The sequence below is a fragment of the Amblyomma mixtum genome, chromosome 6, assembly GCF_055824585.1.
Source record: "Amblyomma mixtum isolate Tamu chromosome 6, ASM5582458v1, whole genome shotgun sequence".
NCBI lineage: Eukaryota > Metazoa > Arthropoda > Arachnida > Ixodida > Ixodidae > Amblyomma > Amblyomma mixtum.
In genome coordinates this window covers 130512095-130529069 of record NC_143017.1, presented here as the reverse complement: position 1 = coordinate 130529069, position 16975 = coordinate 130512095, and the positions used below count along the sequence as shown (strand labels likewise).

The following is a 16975-nucleotide window of genomic DNA, read 5'->3' as shown; positions in this document are numbered from 1 at the left end:
ATCTCTGAGAAGTTTACTAGCAAAAATAGTAAAGTAACCCAGGAAGAAACGCAGGAGATTTTTCTAAGTGGTGCAGAAAGTAAATGCCCGGAATAGCGATTTTTCGGGCCGAGGTAGGGGAATTTTCGATCACGGCTTGAAACTTCACCACCTTGTTTAAGGCCGTAGAGACAATCACGTTGCGCAAAAAATATGGTCTCTTGTGATACTGCTGACCCGAGTCCAAGTTAGATGGACCGTTATACCCCCAACTGCAAACCATAGACAGAATTCGACTGCTCACTGCACTTCTCATTTCTCCCCATTTTTCACCCTCCTTGTCCTTCAGTCGAGGTGTCCGCTAAGAATGAAACAGCTACTGCGCTTTTCAGGTGACGTAGGCAGGATTTTCTTCGGTGCGTGCCAGAGGTAATTTCTTGTATATGGTGAGGGGGAAGCATAAGGAGGCGTTCTTTAACCATTTCTCACAGGAAGTGGCGGGATTTAAGTTTTACTAAATGTTTTCTTTTCCCTCAGCTTTGGACCTTCACACACGCACACATACATACGCTCTCTCTCTCACGCTCACTGCGGTCGAATTGCAATGGTCGAAATTAATCCGTAGCCCTCCATTGTAGTGTACCTTATTGCCCCCGGCGCTGCTGTAGTAAGTCGAATAAATCAACCAAATATGCTATCTAGCCTCTTTCTCACGGATCATGCAGCATCCCTGGACGCGGAAGTATGTCGCGACGGCAGCGACGTAACACGTACAGGGTCCGTCAAAAGTTTCCAGGCCACAGGGTCTGCTTCAGAGTCGTATAGTCAGGCAGTCACGGCACCCGCGAAGCTAAAAATACTTGCGGAGCCTAACAGAAGTATTGTTGTAACCTCTGACAACCTGTATAGCGGTATCGACATCTTAAGTGCCAGGATATACAGAAGTAAATCAGACCCTGTGGCCTGGGAACTTTTGACCACCCCTGTACGTCAGTGGCATTTCCCCTTTTCGCGCTCAAGTCCTCACACGTGTACGATGGCATGGCGTTACCATCTTCACTATAACTCTTGATTTTCGACACTTGTTCTACGTCATCAAATATTTGTGCCGAGAAGTCAGGAACAAACCAGATACGACATTACATCTATTTTATTTCTAAAAGAGCTGTCCAGTGAATCACCCAAACGGCGCGACCGCAAGTTATCCTTACCATCCTCGTAAACTTCTCAGCAGTTCGTCCTTCCGAATGTTTGATGCAGCAGTACATTTGATCTCAACACATACCAAATAAAATCTCCATGTTTACTTTCTGGTGGGTTTTCTTTTTTTTTAGAGTTCAACGCCTCGCTTACGTCATGAAAGGCACCTCAGTTAGTCTTATTACATAGCACCTGCTGAGTCAGCCCGCAGTTTCGTCACAAGTCTGCCCGCACTCCCTGTTGCATCATCCTAAAAACGCCGCTGCGGAAAACGAGAAAGAATGAAAAAAAAAAAATCCCTCCACAAACAAGCGCAGCGGCCGTGTCCCTCGAATCTTGTTCCAGTTTAAACACGGCGCGTTCCCGTGCGGGTCCATTTTCGGGTGACCCAATTAGCCCGACCCCAGCGGAAGAGCGGCGAGAGCCACCGCCTACGCCCGGCACACCTCGACCCGCCGACGCAAGCACCTCGAGCAGAGGCAGCATCCGGACGCCCCCGCCGTGTTGTTCCCGCCGACACCGGCTTCATTCATCACCCGAGTGCTGCGGAGACGGAACATCAGTCATCCAGAATCACGCCATTCCTCGGAAAGCAAGCGGGTCCGAAAGAGCGCCAACACAGGCACCACGTAACTGTCCTTTTTCCCCGCCGGTCAGAAATCGCCGGCGGCGTTTCCCACTTGACTCACCAACCCCGCTGCTCTTGCTCCCGCCATGCCCTGCCGTGACGGGACGGCGAGCACGGCGCAACAAAAATAGTTCCATCCGCAAAGCGCGCGCTCTTCGCGTCCGCGCGCCGCGCGAGCGCGCGTGTGCGGCGCTGCTCGCCATTGGACAGCGCGGGAGGCTCGCGCCGTGACGTCACCGACGCGCGAGAGCGGAAGGTTTCGCGCGGCGGCCGCGGCGACGCGAGTCGCGAGTTGGTGCGTGTGGTGGCAACGGCGCGGCGGTACCAGGGCTCTGCTCCTCTCGTCTCTTCCCAGATCGGACGTTTCGGCTCGCCCCCCCGCCCTCCCGCTGTACCGTCCCGCACGAACGACGCTGTCCAGGCCCGCTGCTGCTGCCTCGGACTTGCTTCTCTGCACGTTTTGTTTTCGCGTCTGTTGGTGCAACTGGAGTTTCTTAGCAGTCTGCTATTTATTCCATTAGCGACGAAAAAGGAATTCGCAAACTGAAAGTGAGTCGAGAAATATAACCTACTCCTCCGTGGTCGGGAACGCTTCAAAACACCCAAGTGCTTAGTTAGGATATCGCACTTGCCTTTTTTGTTTCCTTTGCTGGTTTGCTGACTTTCTTCGCGTTCGACCCTCGTAGCAACGATGCGACGCGTGGGAAAGTGTATGTGCTTCGGCTCGGCGGCGGCCTTCCTGCTCCTTGGGATCTTACTCGGAGACTCATCTGTGCAAGGTAGGTGGCCACATTGCTTTCGTTTGAACGTTTTCATGTGGTTACGACGCCACTATATCGTTAAACATAGTAATAGGGTTCAATTTCGAATTTTATGTTCTTATTAAAGATTACTTTGCTTACGAAGGTGTAGCATGTCGCATCTTTTCAGAGGAGAGGAGCAACGATTCCTCGAATGCGTTTTGATTAGAAAGAATGTCGAATTGTTCTGTACTACTGGTTTAATGGCTGTAATTTAAGAAATTTTTGTGGTATAGGGAGACGATGGCATGTATTTTAGCATTGGAAGGGAACTTTTCCGTCGTTGTCGACGCCATTGCTTTGCCGCTGCATTGAACCACCCTGTATGATAACTGAAGCTTTTTGACGCCAAAGGTGTTAGATCTCTCTGCGTCGGCGAAACCTAGAACTAAACTGTTAGCCAGTGATCCAAGTACCTTTAAGCCACTTCTAAAAGTCTGTTCGACTACGCTAGGTCTCTCCAAAGCAACTGAGAATCGGCTCTACCCGAGGAAAGGATGCTCTCAGCATTCCCGCCACGCGCCTCAGTTTGCGGTGAAGAGTGCTTGACGTGCACTCTTGGAAAAAGAGGCGCCGAACAAACGGGCGGCTTCGGCGCCTCGCGAAGGGCCCAGCGCTATGAAAAGAACGCAAGGAAAAGAAAAAAACGAAACAGAAAACCTCCCGTTAAGTTTCGAGCGCATCTTCGCTCTGCGCTGCTCAGCGCTCTTCAATTCGATTTCGGAGGCGAAGTCCTCCTTGGCCTTTTCCGATCCGTTGGGCAAACTGCGTTGAGCGTATCCAATCTTCGGACGCCGTCGGCTTTTCTCTCCGCCGCGTTTCCTCGCATAGCAGGCGGCTGTGGCGCGCTGTATCTTGCGCGCCGCCCCCTCCCAAAGCCCCGCTGGCGGGCGTTGGCACTCGCATGTTTGCTCAGCCGCATCCTCGCGCTGGGCGCGAGCGTTGTGCAGAACTGCGGCCGCGGCGCCCCCGCTTGTTCGCAACGAAGTGTGACAGGGGGGGAAAGCTTGGGAGATCGCGAAGTGTGGCCGCTGCGGAGTCGGATATTTGTGCGTATAGTCGGTGCGCTCTGGGAAAAGCCGTGGCTCGCGGCCGAATGCGTAATGAAATGGAGGCGATGGAGCAGAAATGGGAATACAATTATCCCATCGCTGACTATCTCTGTCGGGCACGGGGATGAAATGAGACGCAGACTTGAGGCTGGGGTTTCTTCGTAATTAATGACTGTCGCATCGATAAGATACGAGCTGCGTGAGTAATGGCTCTCGGCGTTTAAATTACTTGGCCAGAGCGCGAAAGATGGCGGCGGGAGGAATTCGCGCAGGCGTTTGGAGTCGAGCGTCACTCTGTGGTTGGTGGCGGAATTGATGAAGCAACCGCTTCGCATGGACTTTGGTAGTGATGGAAAGACTGAGAAGGCAATGGGAGATAGTTGGACTGCAGGCCAGTCAGCTGTGGGCTGGCCTTTGAATATTACATAGAGTTGCAAGCAAATTAACGTGTCTTGCAGCGCAGCAGCTGTTACGTATGCAGTATAGTAATAAAATGTCCAACAGTTGAGCGCACTTATCGCTGAGAGAATTCAGATTATTTAAGGGCCGCTTCTCGTTTTACACGGAAAGGGAAGTTCTTGGGGGACAGAAATGATATATCTGCGAAACATAGTCTGCAAACATAAAGATGGCTTGAAAGCTGGGATGCCTGGGGCAGTTGTAGTGTGAAAAAAAAAAAAAAACCCATATAGTCTAAACGCACTGAAATATCAAAGGAACAGCAGCACTCGGCGAGCAACGTTAATCTAATGCTTTTTCGATATTACGCATTTCTTAAGTTCCTATGCCGGTAAAACTGAAACAGCCATGGCAACCTATGCTCCGCACAACTGCGGTAGCAACTTCTGACCCGCAAGCAACCGAAAAAAAAAAAATAGGCATGTAGCACTCTCAGGAGTGCTGCTTGAATGATTGAGCGCCCGAATCGGAGCATGTTTTACGCATGTCAGGACTGTTTTCCTTCAGGAAATACTCATTATGTTTCAGACAATGAAAATAGGCTTTGTTAACGAGTCTATAAGTACACGTTAAAAGAAAAATAACAAACTGAAGATGATAAAATTGAGCAAACAACGAGGAGCTATGTTGAGGTAAGATCAGTCAGGTGTCGGCAGTGCCTTCTGTTTTGCGGATGTGTTGTAGCTTTTCAGAAGACCGCTTTGTGCGCAGTAGAAATAGAACGGGCGTCGCCCGACTTTTCTTCCTTCTCCCACCTAGAAAATTCCACTGCATGATGAATCCGAGTTTCCACAGCTTAGCCGCCAGTTGCGCAAAGTCAGCATGGTTGATGGATTGCAAGGGACCGCGTCTGGACGTGGCGTATACACTATAACATGTTGTCTTTCGTTACGTTGCGACAGGTACATAGTCGGCGTGGAAGAAGCTTTCTTCAGAGCGGCGAGCAAAACAATGCGTTAGGATTTCACGTCGCAATAGGCAGACAGCTCAGAAGGCCAGCGGGTAGCGGAGAAGGGGCAAGCAAAGAAACGAAAAACGAAAAGCGCCGAGAAGGGAACAACGCCAGCAAGAACAAAATAGGAAATGTAGACTCATCACCCTGAGGAGGACTCCTAGTGTTTATCTGAGAAAGTAAAAACACGTTGCAGGGTGTTTGGCTTCCAGATTCAGCAGGAGCTGTGCAGTCGAAAATTCCCGCCTGGGTTTGTAAACTGCTCAAAAAATATTGCGAAGCCAAGTGCAACCTTGGGGCATTTTTCTATATTCTTTCTAGGTTTTTTTTTTTTTTTTAAGGAAAGTTTCGCAATTCAGCTATGTCTGACGCACCTCTAGAAAAAGACGCATGACTCGCACGGGTCTGCCCTCCTGGCGGAACATCAAAGCAGCACACGCATTGCACTCTGCCGCCTCGTTTTTTCACAGTGACGGGATACGAATGTCGGCGCTGATGTTCGCTGAGTGTTCAACGTTACCGCAGCTGCACAACCGGCGTGTTTGGTGATATGAGCGCGGCAGACTGCCGGAATGAGCACTCAACACACCTGTGTATGACGCGTAGGCGTATACCGACAAAATGATGTCAGAAGGTGAGAGGTTGGTGGCGAAATGTAGTGTTTTTTTGCACAGGCCGAACTGGCAGTAAAATAGGGCAGTTCGCATCGCTGCAGTCAGTTTCAGGTTTCAATGTCGCGTTCGAAATGGAGTCAGACGTTCTATCAGCAACAAATGAAACACAAACTGTGAAGATATTAGGAGGGGGGAAGTTCAATACATGCGCAGGTTACTTTGACTTCGAGGGCGCGAATACTGTCATTTAAAAGCTTTAATCGACCTCTGTTGCTATGTTTCCTCTCCAGAAGCCAATAGGTCTCTGTTTTTGTGCTCTCTTGTGCTCTCTTTGTGCTCTTGTTTTCGCGATTCATTTTTTTCTGATGGTACATTATACTTAGCTGCCGGAAAGCATGTTCGCTCCTGCGACAATATTCTGCACTGAAAGCTTGTCTCCGCTAGTGTCCTTGCTTAGAAAGTAATGATGTAATAATAGTAAAATGGCTATTTAATGCTCGTTTTGATATCATTTAGGCTTCTCTGCGTATGCTTGAAATAGTAAAGCATCAGCAAGATTTTTTTGTCCTTCGTTCTTTATTCCTGAATTCTGTCTCTGCACTGTTTCCTTCAATGCACGTAGTTTACTGGTGGAGAACATCACAGGCTGCAGTTATTAGCCGCTTGCCGTGCAGTAGCAAAAACCATTTATTGCTTGAAAACAACGTAGCAACATTTTACGTGCTCGCGGCAGGCGTTTAAACGAAAAGGAAGACAGACCTAGCACTGATAGTGGTGACGCAATTCTCTGGCGTGACAAAGCCGGCCGTAAGGTCGTGAAGACCTTTCCTCCGAACCAGCGTCCTTCTGCACGTAGCAAACTGAGAGACGGCTCGGGGGTGTAATTGGAGCGGACTCCCGGCGGCGTTTTTATTGCTTTTATCTATTTTTTGCCCGACATTTTCTCCCTCACAGCTTAGCGGCACGAAGGCGAAAAACACCGCACTGTTTATTCGCGTCGCCGTGACGCAAAACTCTCGAAATGTGTGCCGGTGCCTCCCACGCCCACGGTGGACGAAACGCTGCCGCGCTGAGGCACCCGAAGACGACGACGACAGCCGAGTGCCCGCAGGGTGAGCGGCGTGCGTTGCGCCCGCCGTAAACTTGGGACTGTCGCGTCTCGCAGACCTAGGGGAGGGCGGCAGCCAGGGTAAACAGTGGGCGATCTCCCCGAAAAGCGCGATACGGTGCCTGCTCGCTCGAGAGCCGAGGGAGCGCGCGAGCGTCGTCTCCGGTCGGCTAGCATCCCGGCGGGCCGGAATAAGAGTGGCCAGGCTGCCGCCGCCTAGAAGAGCCTAGCTCTGCGGTTTTATCGTCGTGACGTGAGCGCTAGCCGGGGGCATGCGTTCCAAGTGCTTCCCCTTCCCCATGTCGCCTTTCTCTTTCCTTCCGAACTGTTGTCTTCTCATCGCCTGGACAAGACGCCTCGACTGCCGCCGTGTCCCCTTGTTCTCTCCTCTCACTTGTCTCTTGCAGCAGGGGAGCAGTTTTTGGGTGGACGCCGTCGTTTTCGGAGCACGTATACACGTACACGCGTGGCCCCCCTGGCTCCTGGTCGTCTCCGCGCTGCTTATCTGTCTGCTGGCGCTTGGCGAAACTCGCGCCCCTGCCATCCGTTGCTCGGTCTCTGTGTCATCCACTCGGAACGTGCCTAGTTTTGCTCTTTCCCTTTCGCTTTTATGTGTCAGAGTGGGGTACGACTGTTGCGTGGATTAGATGCCGCATCCGAGAGGCCTCGCTGGCGCTGTGTAGTGCGCCTTCGTCTTTGAACAGACAGGAGCTCTGGGAGTCTATTGACTCACTTTTTTGTGTGTTTTATTTACGACCTGCTTCGTAGACATCTATAAGAGGTGTGTCTTCAGGCAGGCTTACATCTTGCAGGCAGAAAGAAATAGTAATTCATACTGGTGTGGCACCACAGGAACAGGGACAGAGTGACAACAACACAAGTGCTCACTTGTGTTGTTGTCACTCTGTCTCTGTCCCTGTCCCTGTGGTGCCACACCAGTATGAATTCGTACCAACTCGCCCAATTTTCAACCCTTTAGAAATAGTAACTACGGCATGTAATTAGCTTCTCTTCAGGTTTCCAAGCTATTATAAATCACTGGAATCGTGCTGCTGTTGCAGGAACCCAATGCGCTTAGCCGTGAAATAAAGCTCTAACACTCAGCCTCTGTAGTAACATTCAGTCTGCTCCGACGCAATTAGGTAGACTCCTTCGTTCGTGCTATTCCTTTTCGCGGGTTTCGCGTACGCATGTGCATCAGGACTCATCGTGTGGAACAACATTACAATGTGGTATAGGGGTGCAAGTATACATGTAAAGGCAGGGGAAAGAATTTAGTATTTCATTTTGACTTTGTATGATAAAATCACAGCTGCCGGCCTCGCTGCATCACGTGGGAGCCCCATACTGGGTTCTGTCAACGACATCGCGACGGTCAGTGACACACTGCGGCGCTCGCTGTCAAGGACGAAGGTACTCCCATGGCTTGGCCCACTCGCCTTGGGGGCCTACCGTGGGCCGACTACTACCGCCGGTGAAAGAGGCCAACAGACACCCATCGCCTCCTCCTCCTCCTTGGTTTTCTGCTCTCTCTCTTGCCTTTCTTTTTATTGTGTTTCCTTCGTGCCCCAACCTCTTCTTTACGAGCAGGGGCGCCCAACTGATAGGAGGTGCGGCCGAGGCGTGTTTACGAAACACCTTCCCCCCCCCCCCCCCCCCCCTCCCTTCCTTTGGGCAGAGGAGGCCCTTTTAACCTCTCCCGCTTTCGTTTCTTGCTGGGCGCAGGCCTTGATATCGGCAAAGACCCGACATTTCCGGCGTTGTTTCTGGGGCCGTTTACGAACGTGCTTACCCTATAGCCTAGGCTGCGGCGCCGCCGTTGAAGTCATAGCCCTGCGGGATTACGGCCCGGGACGCGGTGTTTCCGTCTGCCTTACTACAAGACGCTGTGATGTTGTCGTCGTAATGGACACTATAGTCGCCATACCTTTTTATGTGGCAAAGCTGGTCATGCGCAGAGCAGGCTGCGTTAGGGCGAAGTTCAAACTCTTGGACGATGTGTGTAAGCAGTGGATGTACATGTATGAAGTATTTGCGCTGTACTACTTTTCACGGCCGCAAAGAGCGACTAACCAGCGGATCAGATTTCGAATGCTGGAGCTATTAAAGAGCAGGGGGCTTTTGAACAGGGCGTGAGCAGGATAAAACACCCTCTTCCCGCGGATTTAGTGATGCGTACTTGAATAGACATACTCACCTCGTGTGCCTTTGTTTATGCAGATCGAAACCTCTCTTTTTCACTGTGCATGGAAGGCTCGGCAATTGACCTTTCTGTGCAGCTGAGCTTCTGAGAAACTCTTCTCTTTTTGTTCAGAAGTTGAAGAAAAGATGATAAAACCGTGCGCGTCGTCTCCCTGTAGTTGTGTACTACTGGCTTCCGTCGCCAGCCCTGACCGATCTCCAACGCCACTCAGTGAAATAGGATGCTGTAAGCTTCACCTAACCTTGCTGCTGCCGTTTTCGTCTGTAACACATGCCCTTCGTCAGACTCGGACACTACTCCACGTTCTGGCACGTGAACCTTTGCTTATCTTTTCCGCTATCGTACATCTCGTCACGCGTTCCTAACGAGCCTATGCCTGCATAAACTCGAACGGTTGCGCATTATCTCGCGCTTCAGCAGTCAGTCAGGCTTCTTGACTCGACAGGTATCAGTGACTTCCGGGGACGTCACACTATCTATGCCTACCAATGGTTTCGTCTTGCTCGCTCGTGATACCTGCTCACAAGGCGCCGTGCAAAGCTTCGGCGTGCTGGGAGAAATCCCACGGCAACGGCCTCTGAACGTTTTGTCAGGAGTGGGCTATCTGCGAAGCGCAGGTCGTCAGAACAGGCTTTCCCGGGTCAGTGCTGCGGAGCTAAGGTCGGCTCGGTCGCCCGAGGCATTCAAAAGCTGATAAGAGCGTATTGCCTGTTTAGTTGTTTTTGTCCTTAGCCTTGGTGCTCCTAATTGAGCTTTCGCAACTCGAAGGCGCATGCACGGCTAAAGGTTATTGTATTCTTGTATTTTATTGCTACACTTTAGCGAGAACAACTGCAGCCAAAAGACACTAAAAGAGCAGCATGCATGGTCTATGAAGCATACGCTGCACTCCGAGATACAACTTTGTGCAGAAGCATGCGTCCGGTAACACCCGTCTGCCAAATGGTCGCAGAACTTTGGCACAAACTCTTGTCTTTATTTAATACTTAATGCATCGCTAGGGCGGAGCAATTGCCAGCAGAATAACGCTAATCCCGCCTGCAGATAACAACATCCTTAACCTCCTAACGTAAATTGGACATTTTTGTTCGCGCAGAAAGCGCCTTATTAATTTATTTTTATTGAGCTGAAAGGCGGAATTCATCACACGTTTTATGTAGACTATAAGCCGAACAGTGCAAGAGTGACGTAATGCCAGTATATTTTTTATTCCTTTGCCTGGACACTGATTTCTTTTATCGCCCTCTGCAGAAAACATTTACTTATTCAATTGTACGCACCTTGACCTCCAGGCAAGAATCTTAGGGAAGAGCATCAGAACGAACAGCGCTATTATAGCCATCATATGATAGATAGTTGAAAGGATGAACAGTGCACGCCACTATTTCACAGAGACAGATTTATTATGCCAAGTCTGTTCTGATTTCATAACGGAACCTCGGACCGCGTCGCACAGGGCAACCACGAAGGAAGAGAGCTTTTTGCCACAAATATGCATACGTAAGGCGTTTTGTTTACTTCTAGTTGCAACAAGTGCTTAAAACTGCTCCAGAAAAGCAACAATAGTTGTGCAAGGAACGCCGAACACAGAAAGACAAAGTGCAGAGTGATAGATGTTGTTTCGAGCTGTATTGTCGTAGCTGAGTAAACTGGTCAGAATCGGTTGGTCATTCACTCCGGAGATGCGTGTGTATAGCGGCCGATGCAAGGTGTGTTATTTTTTCCTTTGCTCATAGTTTAGTGGCCCAAAGAATTGAGCATTTTGGAAACGCAACAACCTTGAAACACAGCTCTCGGCTCTTTTCCAGATCTTTTCAAATCCCTCCTACACCCTCCGAGCATCAATTGCGTTAGCATGCGACAGGCCCAGAATCAAGAGTGTTCAAGAACGCATTCAGGGACTCTGTCCCAAGTGCTGTCGCTGCACTTCCAGGACACTCAGAAATGCCTAGACATAAAGGTGAACGCGGATTACAAAAAAAAACAACAGCATCGAAGAAAGGTGCTTCAAGCCCCTTTTACATATAGTAAACGATTTACTACAGCGACAAACGTAGCTTTTGAGCGTTTAACCTGGCACACTCGAATTGTCTATCGCTTTTTAGTTTCGGGGAGATGTAATCACTCTTTGTCGAGATTTTGCGTCAGGAGTGACTTCCAGCGCCTGTAGTTGTTGCGCGTTGCACTTTAAAGAATGGCTAAACCTTATCATGGCGTCAGCGGAGAGCAGATTGAACACGTTTCAACGTGCCTGTGCAACAGTTTTGAGACTTGAGGAGGGCCCGCTAAACCACTCTCAATCCGCTGCTCGGAACGGGCATCACCCATCGCTCAGAGTGTATCTACTCCAGCGAGCACTCAATCACTCCCGTCCTCTCATATCACAACCTGCACCATTCATCCCGGTGTATGTTTGGGTAGGAAACGTCGTTCAGCTGACGCTTAGCAGGGCTTCTACAAACAGCGGACGGTTTTCTGTTTTATTTTGTTTATATTTTTCTTACCGAACGTATTAAAAGCCTGGGCTCCCGCCGGCCATAAAATGCGCGGAGCGCCTCTCTTACTGGGACATGGTAACTTCGAGACGTCAGTTTTGTTTGCTTTTCCTAACGCCTTCCCGAACCTGAAGTTAATTTATATTCGCTCGTAAGGGAGAGAAAACTTCGACAACAGAGTGGTCCATTGTGCCCCGATTAAAGCCTTATGTCTCAACGCACGTCGTAGTATATTTAAAGCGCCAATTAAAAGGCCGAATCTGTGCGCCTGTTAATTAGCATGTTAATTAAGCAAGCGGAAGTAAAAGAAGAGCGCTCTAAACATAACCTAGAGCTCAGAAAAAGTTATTGTGGAAAACATTTTGGTACGGCGCCTTCTGTTACTTTTCGATATCATGTAATAGCCAGGATTTCGGAACAACCGATGATTACGCACTCTGGAACGCGCTGTCACTTTGGACGTGGAACCACGAGCGTCCATGGCTGGGAATCGAACCCGCAACCTCCTGCTCAGCTCTTTTCTTTTCTAGCAACCAAGATATTGACAACGATTTCATTCAAGCTTTAGTGGCGCCTTTTATTACCGAAGAGCGACAACGAACTTACCTTGCGGCGTACATTATAAACGCTACACCTTTAAAAACATATAAACGGCCCGTTTACGCAAGTTATTTGAGCCTGCAACGGAGACGGCGTGAATAAGGTGAGTGATGACTCACGGCGTGAATGAACATCGCATTTCTTTAACGCTGAACCCCATATTCCCTGATAGAGCGACTCAGCTCCACTTCCGCTCTATACGTCCGCTCGCCGGCGAACATCCGTACCCCACGCACACAAACCGACGCACAACAAGTGAAACAGCCTTCCTCCCTACATCATCGCACTCTGTCTGAGCAAGCTGGTGGACTCAAGCCATTCTCATACTTTACTTCTTCGAACAACTTTGGCCCAAACAAATGCGTGTTCAGCTCAAGTACTTGGAACCACTCGTGTATTCGTCTCCCTTCCCTCTCCCCTTTCTTCGCTCTAACATTTTTTCCCCCCTTTCAGTCCGCCCCGTAATACATCGTGCGCCCGATCAGACTGCTGCCGTCGGGCACCTCCGCTCAAGTCGCGCCACCACCGCCGCCGTGTTGGCTGTTCGGAATTGATTGGCCCCACGAGCGCCGAGCCCGACTTCTCGACGGCGCGCCCGTTTTTCGGAACATGGCGCCGACACGGCACCGGAGACGAAGGAAGGGGGGCTGTAAGCTAGTCGACGCAACGGACGGAGGCCGACCGAGCGCCGTTTTTCAATCTAGCCGATTCGTTTGTTGTGAGCGAACGAGAGAGGCGGAATGCTGAGTCACAAGGCGGAGTTTTTTTCTGGGGTACGAAACCGCGTACCCTTCCTCTACTGGCGGTTCAGTCGTGTTTCGCCCCTCGCCTGCCATTTTTGCAGTTTTCTAACCTGCGCATTCGGTGGCTTTTTTTTAGGAGAGTAGGCCAAGGAATGTTTTATAGTGGCGATGCCTTACACGCTGATTGCTCCATCCTTCTCCTCGAGATGCAAAATATAAAAGGAAATGGATGTTCCTCGGAAGTGGTTATTCTGCCTCAGAGTATATTTCGCGATCTGGAGAGGACCTTCACCCTCATGGATTACTTGCAGGCGTGAAAAACAAAAGAACGAGCGTTGTGGAGTGCCATCATCAAGTAGTTGGCCAACTGCAGAGCAAATGTCTGTCCCACTGTCTTCTAATTATCCCCCTCTCACTTTGGCGGCTGGCAACAGTATTACAGCAAATTTTATCTCATCTTCCAACTTGATTCTTTGCAGCTCCAGGATACGTTTTCCTTCGCTTGGAGTCCACTCTTCTAGCTTATCACATCCTTAGGTTTCTATAATCCCTTCTCCCGTTCTGTCTGTTGAGGTCACGCGTGTTGTTTTCTGCTCCATAGCTCCCTCTGCTGTTTCTAATCTAATTACAAGCTATAAGCTATAGTGTACTATAATGTACTTCAAACGGAAGCTGCAGGCGTCAGTAGACACATATTTGCCGCTTCGTACAAGACCGGCAGTTTTGGCTTTTCCTCTAATATCCAAGGCTTGGCGAACATATGCCTGGCGCTATGACGATGGCGGTATGAAGGCCATCTTCTGGTCTTTGAAGCTTCAGCCATTTCTGAAAAATAAGAATAAAAAACATCTACGCGGCATCGAGTCCAGTATATTCACTTCTTCAAGAATGCGCGCCTACAATTTTAACCACGCTTCTACGGCGCGCATCAGTCGTGAATCAAACACTGAAGAATGTTGGCAACGTACGCGTCACAGGAAGAAGTTTTGGTGGTGGAAAGTGTCTGTATGGAAAGCGCAGATCACGAATAACGTAATTGTTCCTAATTGCCGTGCGCAGTGTTCTCTCGAATCAACTTAACAGGCGCTCTCTCATGTCCTTGGCTAGGTTACGAAAGGCAGGCAGCAAGGGGAATAACTCGTTTTCACGTCCTTGGCAGCTCGAGAATTCAAACGCTATTCATGTTGTCTTTATTTTAATTTTTATTTTTATCGGTGCGAAGAGGATGAATGCCGGCGGTCTTTTACTTCCGATTGTTTCACCTGTAGCAAGTTGGTTACTCACTCTCTTCAGAATAATGTGACTAATATTTCCCGGGTCTGTACATGACGTCCCTTTAATGTTGAAATGGGCGTTATACCCCATCTTTTCTTTTTTATTTTTGCTTACATATCAGCTGTGAGCGAAGTATGAGACGCGACGTAATTGTTCCTGGAGAAAATAGAGGCGCAAGCCCATTCCCTGTGTGTAGTATAAGTCATTTTGAAATAGCTGCAAATGTTGAAAACGATGTCAATAGTTTCCTTCGGTGGACGCGGCACAGGTTGATTTGTTAAGTGCGCATATCGTAAGCTACCTTAAAATGTCACAAACGCGCATAGCATTTTTTTTTTTTTACAACTACGCAGACAGCGACGCTTGGTCTATAGTGCAGGCAATGGCGATCCCGCTGTTGATTTCTGTACACACCCGAAACTTTCCCTATCCGCAGCTTATGCCACGACCGGAAGTCAGCAGCTTCTATCTGTTGTTTAGCACAGCACAGGGCTGCAACAACTTTGGCCGATTAGGCAGAGATGTGTTTGATGCTTCCGTGTTTTGAAAGCGGCTTTCCTCAAGTGGCGCAGTGACAGACATTCTTCCGTTTCGGTGACGGGGCGGCGTCCGCACAAGCTTGTGTTTGCGAAAGATGCGCCCGTTATCTGCTTCCCTCTTTGTGGTCATCGCCTCAAGTCCAGGAGCAGTTGCTTGCATGCGGGTGTTCTTCACAGGCCGTTGACCTTGCGTGGCTGGTACAATGGGAGGCCTTTGTGACTGCAGATCACGTTTTCCGCTCCAAAGTCCTTTGTACGCGCCGAACCGCCATAGCGGCGACAAGGAGATTTACCGTAGCGTACAAGCGTGAATAAACTCTGACTCTGAGGATTCGAATAAACCGTTGTGAATTTATTCAAAAGTAAACAATGCAACAAAGACGGAGAGAGGACCACATATAGCGATGGGCGCGTTAACGCTTCGTCAGAGAACTTATAGAGCCCCATTTGTCTCGACAGTCATTACGCAGCTCGGCTTCGGCTTGAAATCGTTGTAAAACGTGCTCGGAGAAATCAGCACTCAACTAGACTTTATCATTTGAGGGAAACTGCGCAGGTGGAACTGAATGGCCGCGTGGACGATCGAGAGCATGATAGCATATTTAAAGGCTTGAATAGAGAACATCATAATAATAACATTATAAGCATTCATAGTGTATTCCGCTGTCCTAGTTCTTCTTAGGGAGTGTATATTATAAGCAAAGGGCGTGTCTCTTTTCTGTCACATCATCTGTTGATAAAAACAAGAAAAAATCGCTCCCATGTACAAGAAAGAAGATTCATATCTAGGGCGGAGGGCTCGTATGTCACGGTTGGTGTAGTCGATACCAAAGAAAAATCAAAGAGGACCTAAATATGGCTAAGAAGCAATTTTTAAAATCTTTTCTGAGTTGTATTCCTTTCACCACAAATTCGACGTAGGAGTAAAATATAAATTTGGTTTTATGGATTGAACTAAGCGTTCCCTTTCATATTGCGCGCACCTGTACACCTTTCATTATTGGTGGCCATCCTTTATGCCCCTGCCTTTAAAAAAGGTACAAAGCTTCCGTCTTCGCCTATTTTTAAATTGCCTCGGTAGGATTGATTGTTTATATTGCAGCCCCGGGGCCCAGACGATCATGGGCACGTGGCGGCCTTCGGGAAGAGACTCAGGGAGAGGGTGGACATGCGCAGGGGAGAGAACACGGAAAAAGGGATACGAGGAGAGGCAAGGACGATGGGGAGAGATATATACGTACACGGCACACTACAAATCGACTCGCGATGTTTGCTGCGACCGTGTAGTACGGGGCCAAGGACTTTTTTTACCCCCCGGACACGCCAACCGCGGCGGCGGCCCCGCCTGGAGCCAAAGCAAAAAGCGTCCACCGCAGACCGAGAGACCCAGCCAGCCGCGTCGCGCGCCCGTCGCTGTGGAGACCGCGTGCTCGCGGGCCGCGCTTCCGCGACACAATAAGCGGCCCGCTTTCCCTCTCTCCCTCTCTGTGTAGTGTATGCAGAATAGTCGGCGCTCCGGGGCCCGCCGCTTGTCCCGGGACCGGCCGGCGGCCTCGCCCAGTGCGCCGGCGACCGGAGCGATCGATGCCTGGTGGCGCCGCTCTGGCGACCCCGGCGCTGTCCTCGGTACGACCGCGCCTCTTCGTCTGGGCCCAGCGCCTACTTGCCGCCAAACCCGGGGCCCGAGCCCCTTCTCTGGGGCGGCCGCTTCTTTACACCCCGCTGGCCCATAGGGAGAGGAGGGATGCGCCTTCGCGTCGTTGAGGCCTCGACGCCGGACGCGTGTAGGGATATAGGGATCCCGTTTAGGAAGTAAAGCGGGCTGAAGAAGCAGTGTAGGAGCAGCGGCGGCAGCTCGGCGAAGGGAAGCATCCCAACAAAAGACGAGGAAGGCTCTTTTTTTGTTTACTGCCGAATGCGCGTTTGTCGTTGTTGTGAGAAGCGGAAATGGAGGCAAAATAAAGACGAGGCTTTTGGAGGCGCGTTATGGGGACGCTAATGGATGGAGCCTTGGTGCTCCAGTTTTACATTTCTGGTGTTGAATTCTGGGCGCTTAGGGCGTTTCCTGCTTCCGTTCGTCTCGGTTGACGGTCGATTCGGTGAAGGCCAAGGAAGTGTACGGGAAGAACTCCTTCGGTGCAGAAATATAAGACGCACTTTCAACAAAAACACTCACTTTAGGGAGAGCACTTGCCACGCGATGACCTTAAATCACATGTTAAAAACAAAAATATGTGGCTGTTTAAAAAAAAGATAAAGAAAAATGGTGAAGCATAAGGTATCGCAAGTGCGCATATCAAAAGTGTGTGTGTATTTCAGCAGTCGCAG

At 49.9% G+C, this 16975-nt stretch overlaps 1 protein-coding gene across 3 annotated transcripts in view; it reads left to right on the top strand.

Annotated features, from left to right (window-relative positions):
* Positions 1–2061: 2061 nt before the first annotated feature.
* The window catches only part of LOC149340412 (limbic system-associated membrane protein-like), a 189611-nt gene continuing 174697 nt past the window's right edge, over positions 2062–16975 (top strand). Inside the window, exon 1 of one of the 3 annotated variants that reach the window (XM_089549175.1) lies at positions 2062–2586. In XM_089549175.1, coding sequence (XP_089405301.1) covers positions 2499–2586 — 88 coding nt within the window. In that variant the 5' untranslated portion in view covers positions 2062–2498. The remainder of the gene's footprint in view (positions 2587–16975) is intronic. The other 2 variants (XM_089549176.1, XM_089549177.1) reach the window with 2 other exon arrangements.